The 13,530-nt window shown below is 35.6% G+C and overlaps 1 protein-coding gene across 5 annotated transcripts in view; it reads right to left on the minus strand.

The window, feature by feature from the left end:
* Positions 1 to 206: 206 nt before the first annotated feature.
* Positions 207 to 13,530, minus strand: part of TRPM7 (transient receptor potential cation channel subfamily M member 7) — a 120,942-nt gene continuing 107,618 nt past the window's right edge. For 3 of the 5 annotated variants that reach the window (XM_027096673.1, XM_027096674.1, XM_027096677.1), the window contains 4 exons: positions 13,137 to 13,342; positions 10,478 to 10,529; positions 10,270 to 10,376; positions 207 to 1,702 (listed from right to left, as the gene is read on the minus strand). In XM_027096673.1, the coding sequence (XP_026952474.1) occupies positions 1,572 to 1,702; positions 10,270 to 10,376; positions 10,478 to 10,529; positions 13,137 to 13,342 (496 nt within the window). In that variant the 3' untranslated portion in view covers positions 207 to 1,571. Of the gene's footprint in view, positions 1,703 to 10,269; positions 10,377 to 10,477; positions 10,530 to 13,136; positions 13,343 to 13,530 lie in introns of those variants that run through there. The other 2 variants (XM_027096675.1, XM_027096678.1) reach the window with 2 other exon arrangements.

Below are 13,530 nucleotides of genomic sequence, written 5' to 3' on the forward strand. Positions count from 1 at the left end.
TCCCTCTTTTCTGACATAACAAGAAACAGATCCAAAAATAAATAACTAAAAACACAGTAGGAAATCAAGATCACTTTAAACACTGTACAGGACAGGAGATCAAAATGCACAGGCATACAATTGGTTCATTTGAAAAGAACCTGATATTCTGAAAAAAAATTAACAGTGAAAATATTAATTTTTCAGAATGATTATACTCAGTAAAACATCTTTAAACAAGAATAAATTTATTTAATTTCTTTTAAAGATTTAATGACATACAAAATGTATATAGTATAATATCTTTAATACATTTTTTCTTTCTCCCCCCCCATCAATATTAAACACTATTTGAACAGCTTATCTCTTTTTCCCTTGTCTGTATCTATGAGATACACTACTGAATACAAATAAGATTTACACTGCTCCCTCCCAAATAAAAATTAAAATTAGTACCTAGGGGAAAAAAAAAGAAAGAAAAATAGTCAAAGCACAGTACTTCAGACAGATTGAAAGCTTTTCTTGTTGTTGAGTATTCAACAATATCTGGGGCAGTTAAATTACATTTTATTGGCATAAAGTTGCATTGCAATCTCCCAACATCACAAAATGATAATCCAATTCAATTTCTTAAGTACCACAAACAATATTCATGTTCAGATGTTCCTACACAATTTTAAATATATGCAAGAATTCATGTTTACATTCTGATTTGATATACTGGTCAATAAAATCTTTTGAGAAGTATGTAACTTCCAAGTTGTAACTATAGTAGATATAGATAAGAAAAAAGCACTTTAACTTTTCTCACAGGGTAACTTCTCTTGGACAGTGAGTTAAGTTTCTCCTTTGATATATTTAGGTTATACCAGTCTGCCATGGCTTTCTTCTACTTAACAATGTTTAAAAAAAAAAAAAAAACACTAATACTTTGCACAATTTGGGCTCTATTTAACGAAAAAACTGGCTCTACCTTTTAAATAGGAGCCTAACCCTGATTCATAAGGTCCCTCTTAGAAAATGGTTTTCTGCTTGGGCTTTCTATATCCCTGTAGATCTAGAATTGTAACAAGCCATCTCCTTTCCCATGAGATGGGAAACAACAAGCATCTAGCTGGGCACTAGTGACATCATCACTGAACACACTGAAACACACTGAGGAAGACACCTGACTGCCATTTAACCAAAAGACTGGGTGATTTCTTCATTTTGCTAGCTGAATGGCAGTAAACCAGCTGCCAATAAAATCTGCACGGACACCTAACTTTGGTTAATGGTATTGCACCACATGAAGAGAGGGTATTACCCTCATCAGAACAAAGTCAAATGAAATCCTCTGTTAAAAAGAGCCCTTTAAAAAGTTATAAATACTAATTTTTCTTTACCTTTAAAATTTAACAGCTGCCAGCTGTATTGTATAGGGAGTTCCCGACTAATTTAATCAGGTCAAAAGAATATTGACCTTTTAAATGTGCCAGTTCAGCATATTCAATTAGCACACGCTTTTCTTTATTACCAAACAGTTCCCTCCTAAATGAAAAGTGACAGTAACATTTTTGTGAGATGTAGGCAAAACCAATGATTCAGTAATATTATAACATCAGACGAATAGAATTAGTTGATTCTGATTCTTTGGTGGAATTTCCAGGCTGAAGAGTCAAATCAGAAGGCTCATCCTGAGGAAATATAATTTTGTCAGGTGTATAGTCATTCCTCTTCAGATCTATATTCATGACCCCCAACAAAAAAAGAAAAAAAGAGTATCGCTTAGAAACAAAAAATTAAGAACATTTTCTAAATCAATTTCCCTCTAAACATGCCAGATCTATTTTCTACAAGGTTGTTATAAATTCAAAAGTCACAAAATTTATACACATAAAAATGAAATCATTCAACAAATAATTATTACACTCCGACCATGAGTCAGTAACTCATGTAAGTGTAGAAATGCAGCAGTGAACAAGGCAGGTAAGGTCCCTGTTCTCATGGAGCTTATATTCTTGTAGGTGAAGAAAAACAAATAGAAAAATGACAATTATAAGTAGTAGCAAGTGCTTTGAAGAAAATAGTGTGATGAGGGTCAGGTGGGAGACGGTATGAGGTGATTCTTTTAGATAGGGCTGGGCAGAAAAGCCACAGGAGGTAACATATAAGACCTGAATACTAAGAAATGACCTATCAAAGTCCCAGGAAGAGTACTCTATGCAGAGAAAGTTAACTGCAGACTGCAAAAAGGAAATGGACTTGGTGTGTTCCAAGAATGGCAAGAAGCAGCATGGCTTGCATGTAGTGAATGAGGGAAAGACTAAGAGAAAATGAGGTCAAACAATCATTAACGGTCAGCAGTTGTCAAACTACAGCCTGTGCGCCAAATCTGGCCGACTTGTTTTTGTAAATAGTTTTACTGGAATGCAACCATAGAAATTTGTTTACAGATTGTCTATGGCTGTTTTTGTACTACAATGAGAGAGTTGGGTAGCTGTGACACAGGCCATATGGCCCACAAAGCCTAAAATGTATACTTCCTTTGTTTGCCTTTTACAGAAAAGTTTGCTGACCTCTGATTCATGGTTTGCAAACTAAGTATAGATTACGGTGAAAACCCACTGGAAGGTATTAAGAAGTCTTAAGGGAGGAATGTAATCAAATTTGTTTAAAATGACCATTCCAATCGTCACATGAAGTCATGTTAGAGGGCTACTGGTAAGAATCCAGGAAACAAAATGGTGGCAATGATGATGAAGAGAAATTGATAAATTCTAGGGAGATTTCAGAATTTGAGCAGACAGAATTTGACAGATTGGTTATGAAAAGTAAGAGAACAGGGCTTCCCTGGTGGCGCAGTGGTTGAGAGTCCGCCTGCCGATGCAGGGGGCGTGGGTTCACGCCCCGGTCCGGGAGGATCCCATGTGCCGCGGAGTGGCTGGGCCCGTGAGCTGTGGCCGCTGGGCCTGCGCGTCCGGAGCCTGTGCTCCGTGGCGGGAGAGACTGTGACAGTGAGAGGCCCGCGTACCGCAAAAAAAAAAACACAAACAAACAGAAAGTAAGAGAACAAAGGAACTGGCTAGCTTTTAGGTTTTGAGCCTGAGCAACTGGGTAACCATTAATGAGACAGGGAAGCAGAATTTCGTGGGTAGGGGTGGAAAATGAAAGTCAAGAGTTCTGGAGTGAAAGTGTTACTTAAAAGTAATTCAAGTAGCAATGTAGGAAACTCAATATAGAAACAGGAGCTCAGGAAAGAAGTTAGTCTTCAATTAAATTTGGTACTATCAGGATGTAGACTGCCTTTATAGCTATGGGATAGGATGAACTCAGGGAGTAATAGACATATATGACAATGGTTGCAGAACTGGAAAACAATGCAGTAGTATCAAATTTATACTTTATAAACAAACCATAGTCGTGTATATACCCTTATACTTTTATCTCCATGTAAAATAGAACACTCAGAATATGAACTGTTAATTTTAATTTCAGTAATAGTCTATATTCAATGATCCAAATACATATTTGCTACAGTATGAACAATTTTTTTTTTGCGATATGCGGGCCTCTCACTGTTGTGGCCTCTCCTGTTGCAGAGCACAGGCTCCGGACGCGCAGGCTCAGCGGCCATGGCTCACGGGCCCAGCCGCTCCGCAGCATGTGGGATCTTCCCGGACTGGGGCACGAACCCGTGTCCCCTGCATCGGCAGGCGGACTCTCAACCACTGCGTGACAAGGGAAGCCCCAGTATGAACAATTTTTGATAAACTTTAAATTCAAGACTTTGCCAGTAAGGCCTTAGGGAATGCAAATTAATTTGTAGCTGAAGTGTACACAAAGAACAATGGACAGAAACACAATTATAATTCAAACACAATTATAATTCAATTCACAATTATAATGCTGTTAACTAATGGTGTAACCATGGGCAAATCATGTAAACTCTTATTTTATGTTCTGTAAAACGATGGACTTGGACTGGGTTGCTTTTAAGGTCCCTTCCAAGCTGTAAAATCCTTTAAATGACAATTTAAAAAACAGATATGCTATTAAATATTGCATTGTATCAAAACCAAATAAAAATTATATCTGGGCTGCCTGTTAAATTCATCATTGTGTGTTCTACTTCTGGCTTAAATGGACTAAGCATATTTCATCCTCTCTCTCTCTCTCACTGATTACAAATAAAAACTGATTACAAGTAAAAACATGATACATAAAGCAACTATCTCAGATTTCTGAAAAGTAACAGCAGACATATAGGAGAAGGAAATCAGAACTTGAAGAACGATTTATATGGTGGTGAGCTTCCTGTTTTTTTCCCATCTCTTATTTCTGGGCTTAGACTTGAAAATAGCTCAATCATAGAAACATACAGTGAGCATGGACACAAAAAGCTCCAAGACCTTCTGGCCACAGGATAAGGAAGGAGGACCCTGTGGGATGGAAAATGTTGAGGGGAATTCCCTCTTTTTAATTATTCTTTTTGCTCTTCTGCCCTTTACCTAAGCCCTGGTCATGAAGAGGCATTCCTACAGTGGTGGCAGTTGGGCAAGAACCTACAACTCCAAGAGAAAACCCTTCTCTCTGACCAGAAGAACTGAGAATATGTACCTCTATGATCCAAAAAGTATTATTTTCAGCACCAGAAACAGACCTAATTGCAGAATGTGTGTGACAGCACAGGGATGCCAAAATCCTGGCTTTCTAGTCAGTGTACCAAAAAAAAAAAAAAAAAAAAAGGAAAGAAGAGGCCCCCAGGAGTCACAAAGTTTGGAAGAAATCATGGAGAGGAGGAAAATGGAGAGAGAGATACCCTAAATTTATGTATGAAATCCCAGACTCAGGCTTGAGTGGCACATATATGGAAAGACGGCATAGCATAGGCTTTGAGAACTAAACTATGGTGCAGACCTTCACTTGTGTCCCAGACTTGCCCTTGTTTGACACACATGTGAAAGAGACCTGGTTAATAATGCAAAGCCTTTAAAAACTAAACTGACAGTAGAGGGACAGCCACACAGAAAACAGACTGGGACTTGTGAACTGAATTTAACTGAGTTGATTGCCTACTAACACCAAAAATCTCAAGGATTCAAAATTCAAAATTCTCTATAGAGGATTTTTAATAAGACCTCAAAAATCTTATAATATTCAAAATATCCAGGACACATTCTAAAATTACTAGAGATACAACAAACAGGAACATTTCAAAGATTCTCAAAGATTCTCAAAATCTTATAACATAATATTCAAAATATCCAGGACACATTCTAAAATTACTAGAGATACAACAAACAGGAACATTTCAAAGATTCTCAAAGAAAATCTTTGAATTCTCAAAGATTCTCAAAGAAAAATTCTTGAAAGAAAAAGAATCTTTCAAAAGATTCTCAAAGAAAACCAAGAGAATCCAATCCCAAGGTTACTCAGATGGTAGAATAATTAAAAGACTTTAAACTACTAGAACCATACTCCATGACGCAGGACAAACAGACTTGAAATGAAAGGAAAAGTAAGTTTTCAGCAGAGAAATAATCAGTATAAAAAGACCAACAGGAAATTATAGTACTGAAAAATATAACTGAAATAAAAAATTCAGTGTATGAGCTTAATAGCAGAATGAAGAAATAAAGAATGAGGAGTCAGTGAATTTGTGTGTAGATCAATAGAAATTATCCAATCTGAACTAAAGAAAAAAATTAATTTTTAAGGAAGTAATCAGAGCCACAAGTTCCTGGGTGACAATATCAAAAGGTCTAACATTCTTTTTATGAGAGTCCAGAAAGAGAAGAGATTGATGCGGACAAATATTTGATGAACTAAGAGCTAAAAACTCCCCAAATGTGATAAAAGTCATAAATTGGCAAATTCAAGAAGCTTAGTAAAACTGAAACAGGATAAACTCAGAGAAAGCTACAACTAGACATAACTGCTAACTACAGTTAACATAACCACAGAATCAAACTGCTCAAAACCAAAGATAAAGAATAAATCTTGAAAGAAGATAGATTATAATGATACATTATGTATAAGGGAAGAACAATTCAAATGACTGGAGTTTTCATCATAAATAACAGAGGCTAGAAGACAGCAGAACATTTTTTAAGTGCTGAAAGAAAGAAATGTCAAGCTAAAATTCTAGATCCAGTGAAAATACCCTTCAGGAATGAAAGCGAAATACATTCTTAGGTAAGGGGAACTAAGATCAACCACTAAAAGAACTAAACATAAAGATAAAACAGAATACTAAAACAGAGCAAGGGCTGTGGGGTGTGTGGGGGAGAAAACAACAAAAAAACCAAACCAGAGACATCAAACAGAAAACAATAAAACAGCAAATCAAAATCTAACCATATCAATAATTACATTAAATGTAAAGGGTCTAAAACAGCTATTATAAGATGGAAATGGTTAGATTTTAAAACACAAACCTAGGAACTAACTATACGCTGTCTACAAGAAAACCACTTTAAATAGAATTAATATATACAGGTAAAAAGAATGGGAAAAGATACCTGATGAAACCACTAATCACAAGCTATGTTAATATCAGACAAAGCAGACTTTAGAACAAGGAGAATTACCATGGCATTAATTTAATAAAAATTAAATCACCAAGAAGTCATAACAACTGTAAATCTGTATGTATCTAAGAGCAAAGCTTCAAAATACATGCAGGAAAAATTGATAGAACTGAAAGCAAAGCAGATAAATCAACAATTATACTTAGAGACCTTTCTTCTAAGTAATAAATAGAATAGACAGAAAATCAGCAAGGATATTAAAAACCAGAACAACACTATCAAAAAACTTTCCTTCATTGGGACTTCCCTGGTGGCCCAGTGGTTAAGAATCCACCTGACAATGCAAGGGACATGGGTTTGAGCCCTGGTCTGAGAAGATCCCACAGGCCGCAAAGCAACTAAGCCCGTGTACCACCACTGCTGAATCTGCGCTCTAGAGCCTGTGAGCTACAACTACTGAGCCTGCGTACTGCACCTACTGAAGCCCGCGCACCTAGAGCCCCTGCTCTACAGAGAAGCCACCACAATGAGAAGCCCGCACACCGCAATTTAGAGTAGCCCCCACTCGCCACAACTAGAGAAAGCCCGTGCATAGCAATGAAGACCCAATGCAGCCAAAAATAAACAAACAAAAAAGACACCTGTAATTAATCCATAGGTCAAAGAAGAAATCTCAAAGGAAATAAGAAATATTTAAAAAATAAAACTAAAACATACCAAAAAAAATTTTTTTTAAATACCAAAATTTGTGGGATGCAGCTAACACAATGCTTAGACGAAAATTTACAGCACTAAAATGTTTTGTTAGAGAAAAAGTCTCAAATGAATATTTTAAATTTTTACCCTAACAAACTAGAGAAAAAACAAACTAAACCCAAAGCAATCAGAAACATGGAAATAACAGAGAATAAATCAATGAAACTGACAACAGAAAATAGAGTAAAACAATGAAAACAAAAAGTGGTTCTTTGAAAGTATCAATAAAACTGATACACCTTAGCCACACTGACCAAAAAAACAAAAAGCACAAATTACCCTAATGAAAGATGGGATTCACCACAGACCCCCCCACAGACAAAAAAAATAAGATGATAGTATCATTGACTCTATGTCCATAAGTTTGACAATTTAAATAAAATGAAGACAAATATTGCATGATCTCACTTATACATGGAACCTAAAAAAACAAACTCACAGAAACAGATGACTTGTGGTTACCAGAGGTAGAGGGGTGAGGGGAGGGAGAACTGGAGGAAGGTGGTCAAAAGGTACAAATTTCCGGGCTTCCCTGGTGGCGCAGTGGTTGAGAGTCCGCCTGCTGATGCAGGGGACACGGGTTCGTGCCCCGGTCTGGGAAGATCCCACGTGCCGCGGAGTGGCTGGGCCCATGAGCCATGGCTGCTGAGCCTGCGCGTCCGGAGCCTGTGCTCCGCAACGGGAGAGGCCACAACAGTGAGAGGCCCACGTACCGCAAAAAAAAAAAAAAAAGTACAAACTTCCAGTTATAAGATAAATAAGTACTACGGACGTAATGTACAACATGGTGACTACAGCAACACTGTTGTATGATATACAGGAAAGCTGTTAAGAGAGTAAATACTAAGAGTTATCGTGAGGAAAAACATTTTTTTTCTTTCTTTTTATTCTATCTATACAAGAAGATGGATGTTAGCTTAATCTAGTGTGGTAATCATTTCACAATATATGTAAATCAAACCATCATGCTATCCACTCTAAACTTATAGATATGTATATCAATTATTTCTCAATGAAAGTGGGAAAAAAAAATAAAATGGACCAATTCCCCAAAAGACACAAACTACTAAAACTCACTCAAGAAACTGACATCTATTTTAAAAAACTAAAAATTAAAAAGCATCTGACAGAACTTCAGACTGAGATGGTTTTGCTAGACAATTCTATCAAACAGTTGAAGTTGGGATAATATCAATTCTATACAATCTATTCCCCAAAACAAAAGAGGTATAAACACTTAAAACTTATTTTTAAGGTCAGTATTATCCTGACACCAAACAAGACAAAGACAGTACAAGGAAAAAAACCCCATAGACCAATATTCTTCATGAACATAGATATAAAAATCATCAACAAATATTAGAAAATTGAACCCAACAACACATAAAAAAGATAATATACCGTGACAGGGACTTCCCTGGTGGCGCAGTGGTGAAGACTCTGCACTCCCAATGCAGGGGATCCGGGTTCAATCCCTGGTCAGGGAACTAGATCCCACATGCATGCTGCAACTAAGAGTTCACATGCCGAAACTAAGGAGCCCGTGAGCTGCAACTAAGAAGCCTGCCTGCCACAACAAAGACCCAGCACAACAACAACAACAAAAAAATATATATATTATAATAATATAATATTATATATAATAATATTTTTTATATATATATATATATATAAAAATATAAATATACCATGACAAAGTGGAGTTTGTCCTCGGAATACAAGACTGGCTCAACGTTTAAAAAGTCAATCAATGTAATTCGATGTAATACTAACCAGTTGAAGAAAAACCAAATGATCATACAAATAGATGCAGAAAAGACATCTGACAAATTCAGTGAACATTTAGGATAAGTGTCTTCAAGAAATGAGGCATGGAAGATTAGTCTACTCTCACTACTCCTATTCAACATTGTACTTGAATTCCTTGCCATTACAAAAAGTCAAGAAAAAGAAATAAAAGGCATACAGATTGGAAAGGAAGTAATAAAACTGTCTCTATTGTCTACCCAGAAAATTCCAAGGAATTTACAAACAATAAACAAGAACCAAACAAACAAAAACCTCCTAGAAGTGAGTTTAGCAAGAACACAGAATACAAGGTCAATATACAAAAATAAATAATTTCTGTATCTATTAATAATGAACAATTTTTAAAAATTTACAGATAGTAGTATTAACATGCTTACTATGTGCCTGTCACTGTTCTAAGTACGTCACAAATACCAACTAATTTAATCCTCAAACAAACAAAAAACAACAAACCTCTATGATGTAGGTATTCTCTGAGGCCCTGGAGTCTGGCTCCCAGGTCCAAGCTCTTAACTACTACTATATTATTGGTCATAATGAGAGGGACTTTTAAAAATACAGCTCAAGGACAAGTGCCAGGCACCTGTAATTTTGAAAAAGTTCCACAGGGGATTCTGACACACACCAAAGGGTGAGAACAACTGGTTTGTGATACAACTTATGATTCAATAATAACTTGTAATTCTTCGAATATAAGATGAAGTTACTATCGTGAGAGACTGTATCTTCAGTTCCTCTTCCAGTTTCACAGAATACTCTTTTCCCAACTCTTTTCCAGGCTAACTTGAAAGTCTATTCATCCTTCAGTTTTAGGCAAATCTGTTAGTTCCCCAGGTAGCATTCCCTGACTTCTAAGTTTGTGTTAGGTGATCTGCTTACCTGTTCTATTTTTTCTGCTTGGCATTTATGATAGTCCTATAATTCTCTGTTAATCTTGTCAGTATCCAAGACCTGGGTAAACTCCACCGAGTGCAGGGACCATGTTTGTCTTGTTCACTGTGCATTGTTAATATCTAACACAATTCCTGGCATCCAGCAGACACATAATAAATATGTATTAAGTGAATGGACTTTGTGTTTTTATAAGTAATAAATGAAAGCACAGATCCACTTATAACCAAAAATATGTATTTATGCTTCTGGCCTTATGAAGTTCTGTAGTAATTAACTTTGCTAACAATTTATATATTATACTGATTAAGAAAATGCTTACCTGGAAGTTTAAGCTTTCTACAGCAAGAATTACAGTGATGTTTTGCTCTGAAGTTTTTTATTGCATCTTCTCCTAGGTTTGCTGGGCCAAAAACCATATCACAGGATCTGTGGAATTGGTAGTTAAAAGAAAAAGTCAGTTAATGAAAATAGAAATGTAGAATTTGAAATTACAAAAATGTCTTAATGAAATTATTAAAACTTATTACCTCTTTTCTTCTGCCTTTATCACAGATGGGTCAGTCAAATTTTCACCCACACCTTTATATGTATATATTAAAAAGACAATTTTATTATATAATTGATATAATTACATAAGTATAATAAAAAGTCACAAGAGATTCTATAGCATCATCAACCATTACATGATGTTAAATTATTCAAAAGAGGATAGGTTTTTCACTCTTGATATTTCATAACTTGACTTATGACCTCAACATTGCACTAGGAACACAGTTCCTTTGACATGAACAACAGTTAAATGTCAGAATAGGTAGGTAGGCATGTAATCTCCTGGTGACACCAGTTTCTGATGCAACAAGGCCAAGCTGGAAGTAAATATCTCCTTATTTACAATTTGCCCTTGTTTCACCTTAGTTAGCGAAGAACAATTAGGTACATGAAGGCATGATCTATAAGTCATTTTACAAGTCTTTTGGATTTTTTAAAATCACAGGCTAATTACATTTTCTTGCAAAAGATTTAGATTACATAAAGAGTAAGATTGTGAACATCTTCCTTCACCTCCAGCCCTCTCCAGAGGTGTTAAAAGTGTGGTTAAATCTTTTCAGTCTCATCTATTCATTCGTATAAAGAACAACTACTGATATTTGAATAATCATAAAATATTTAACCCATTAGAATGAAACCTAATAAAACGGGTAGAATTTCACAATAGGAAAAGCTAGAATTAAAACATGAGTCTAATTTCTACTCAGATTGGCAAAAATTAAGTAAATATTCAGTAATGAAGAGATGGCGAAGAAATGGGCGCAGTGATGAGTGCTCACAGTGCTGAGTATGAATTCACATAACCTTTTGGAAAAGTAACCTGGCCGTTGCTATTGAAATTGTACTCATCTCTAAAACTAAAAATAGGATGACTGTCTCATAATAGAGGATGTAAATCATGCTATGCCTCCATACTACAGCTGTTAAAAGGAATGCCTCAGATTTATCAATAATGATCCAGAAGATGGCCATCATGTATTATTAGGTAGGAAAAAAAAAAAGTGAAATACACACACACACATACATATATATAGCATGATCCCAGCTGAAGGAAAATCACAACACAAAATGATTAAAAGTAAGTTTAAAAATTTGTAATTTGTCTTCACAAAGGTAGAGGAACAGTAAAGATGGGAACATTTTGTTCTTTATATTTCTATATTGTTTAACTTGTTTGTAGTAACTGTCTAAAATATTTCTATGAAAAAAATGGCTCCATGAACACATTAATTTTGTAGAGAACACCACTATTACTCTGCTTGTTAAAAATAACTGCCATCTTTTAATTAACAGTTTGGCCTCACTTCCTAGGCATATTTGAAGATGGACTAGCCCGTCTAATAATATACATCAGAAATTTCACTATATATATCACTTAATCATTTATGTAAAATGATGAATTTACTGAAAAAAGGATAGCTATTTTTACAAAGATTTTCTTTCTTGAGTTGGTATTGAAAATCAATACCAACTGTTTGCTTTTCAACAAATTGTTTATATTTGGGAGTATCTATATAATGAAAGAAGTCATCAAGTGATAAATATTCTAAACAATTGTTTTTATGTGATTGGAAATCTGGTCTTTGTTGACATTTGAAATTAAAGCTGCTCTTTAGGGGCAAAAAAAAAATGGAACCTATAATGTGAAAGTGCCATCCAGGCAGAGCTGGCAATTTGCTCAATTTCATTTTTCTTTGACCCTGCTGTGAAGCTGCATAAATATTACTCTAAGCAAATCATTGCTCTCTCCTAGTCATAATTTCTTTTTTTTCTCCCTTTTACATGTATGAAGGAATCTGTCTACAAAGATGGCTATGCTCAGTTTTCCCCTCCTTGTATACATGCTGCTCTACCTTCCAAGTGCTTGAATCTATTCTCTACCTCTTAAATCTGAGCTGTCCTTATAACTTACCTTGACCGGTAAAATGTGGCAGAAGGGATATGGGCCCATTCTGGTCCTAACCTAAGAGTTTCTGCTTTCTCTCTGGAGGAAGCCAGCTGTCATGTAAGAAGTCTAATTACCTGAAACTACCATGCTACAAAAAGTCCAAGCTACCCAGCCATGTGGAAAAATCACTTTGTGGTGAACTGAGGAATTCAGCTGTCTTGAACAGAGACCTAAGACATTTGGCTCCAGTCAAGCTGTCCAAACTAGTCTCCAGCCATTCAAACCCTCCAAGGGGACAGTAGAGATGAGCCATCCCCAAATTCCTTAACCAAAGAAGTGTAAGCAAGCAAAATGGTTGTTTTAATCCACTATTAGGTAGTTTAGTTCACAGTAATAGATAACATAAACACCAGGAACAATACAGATAGTTGTTATTGTTTTAAAGAAATGGTCTTTATACTTTTAAAGAAATTAAGGCTACAGATCTATGAGTGGAATAGGGGATTTCACATGATTTTGCTTATTAAAACATCTGTATTACCTAAATAACAATTAAGATAGCATCTCACTCTTCAGGGCCCTGATAGCTATATACTATGGCTGTTATTGACTTGCTTTTTTAACAGCTTCTGCTGACCTAAGACTTTACCTATCCATAAATTAGCAGATTTCTGTATATTGCTCATAACACATGAATAGATGAGAACCTAATGCATAATTCCCTTTTAGCAATATTTTAATAAATTTACCTTGTAAATCAAGTACCAGTAACTCCCCTCTTGTATATTCATAAGTCCAATGGCTAAAGGCAAGCATGATCTCTTCCAGTGTATTTGTTGGAATAATCTCATCACCATTATTGTTGTTGTATTTTCTAAATTCTCCAGTCATACATTCTTCCACAGCAAACCACTGTCCTGCTGAATGGCAATACAGCAGGAAAACTTCAAGGAACCTTATGAAAAACAGTTATAGATATTACTAATAGTTTTTTTTTATGATAAACAACCGAATGACAATTTTTATTGATTTAATAATCTTAACCAATACACAATCTATGCCATATATAATTCTTTCAGCTCTGCAACCACCTACACTTATTCTCATTTTTCAACTCAAGTTCAGTGCCCTCAGAAAGGTTCC

Source organism: Aethalodelphis obliquidens, unplaced genomic scaffold, assembly GCF_003676395.1.
Source record: "Aethalodelphis obliquidens isolate GAN/ISIS:26980383/991018 unplaced genomic scaffold, ASM367639v1 scaffold105, whole genome shotgun sequence".
Taxonomy (NCBI): Eukaryota; Metazoa; Chordata; class Mammalia; order Artiodactyla; family Delphinidae; genus Aethalodelphis; species Aethalodelphis obliquidens.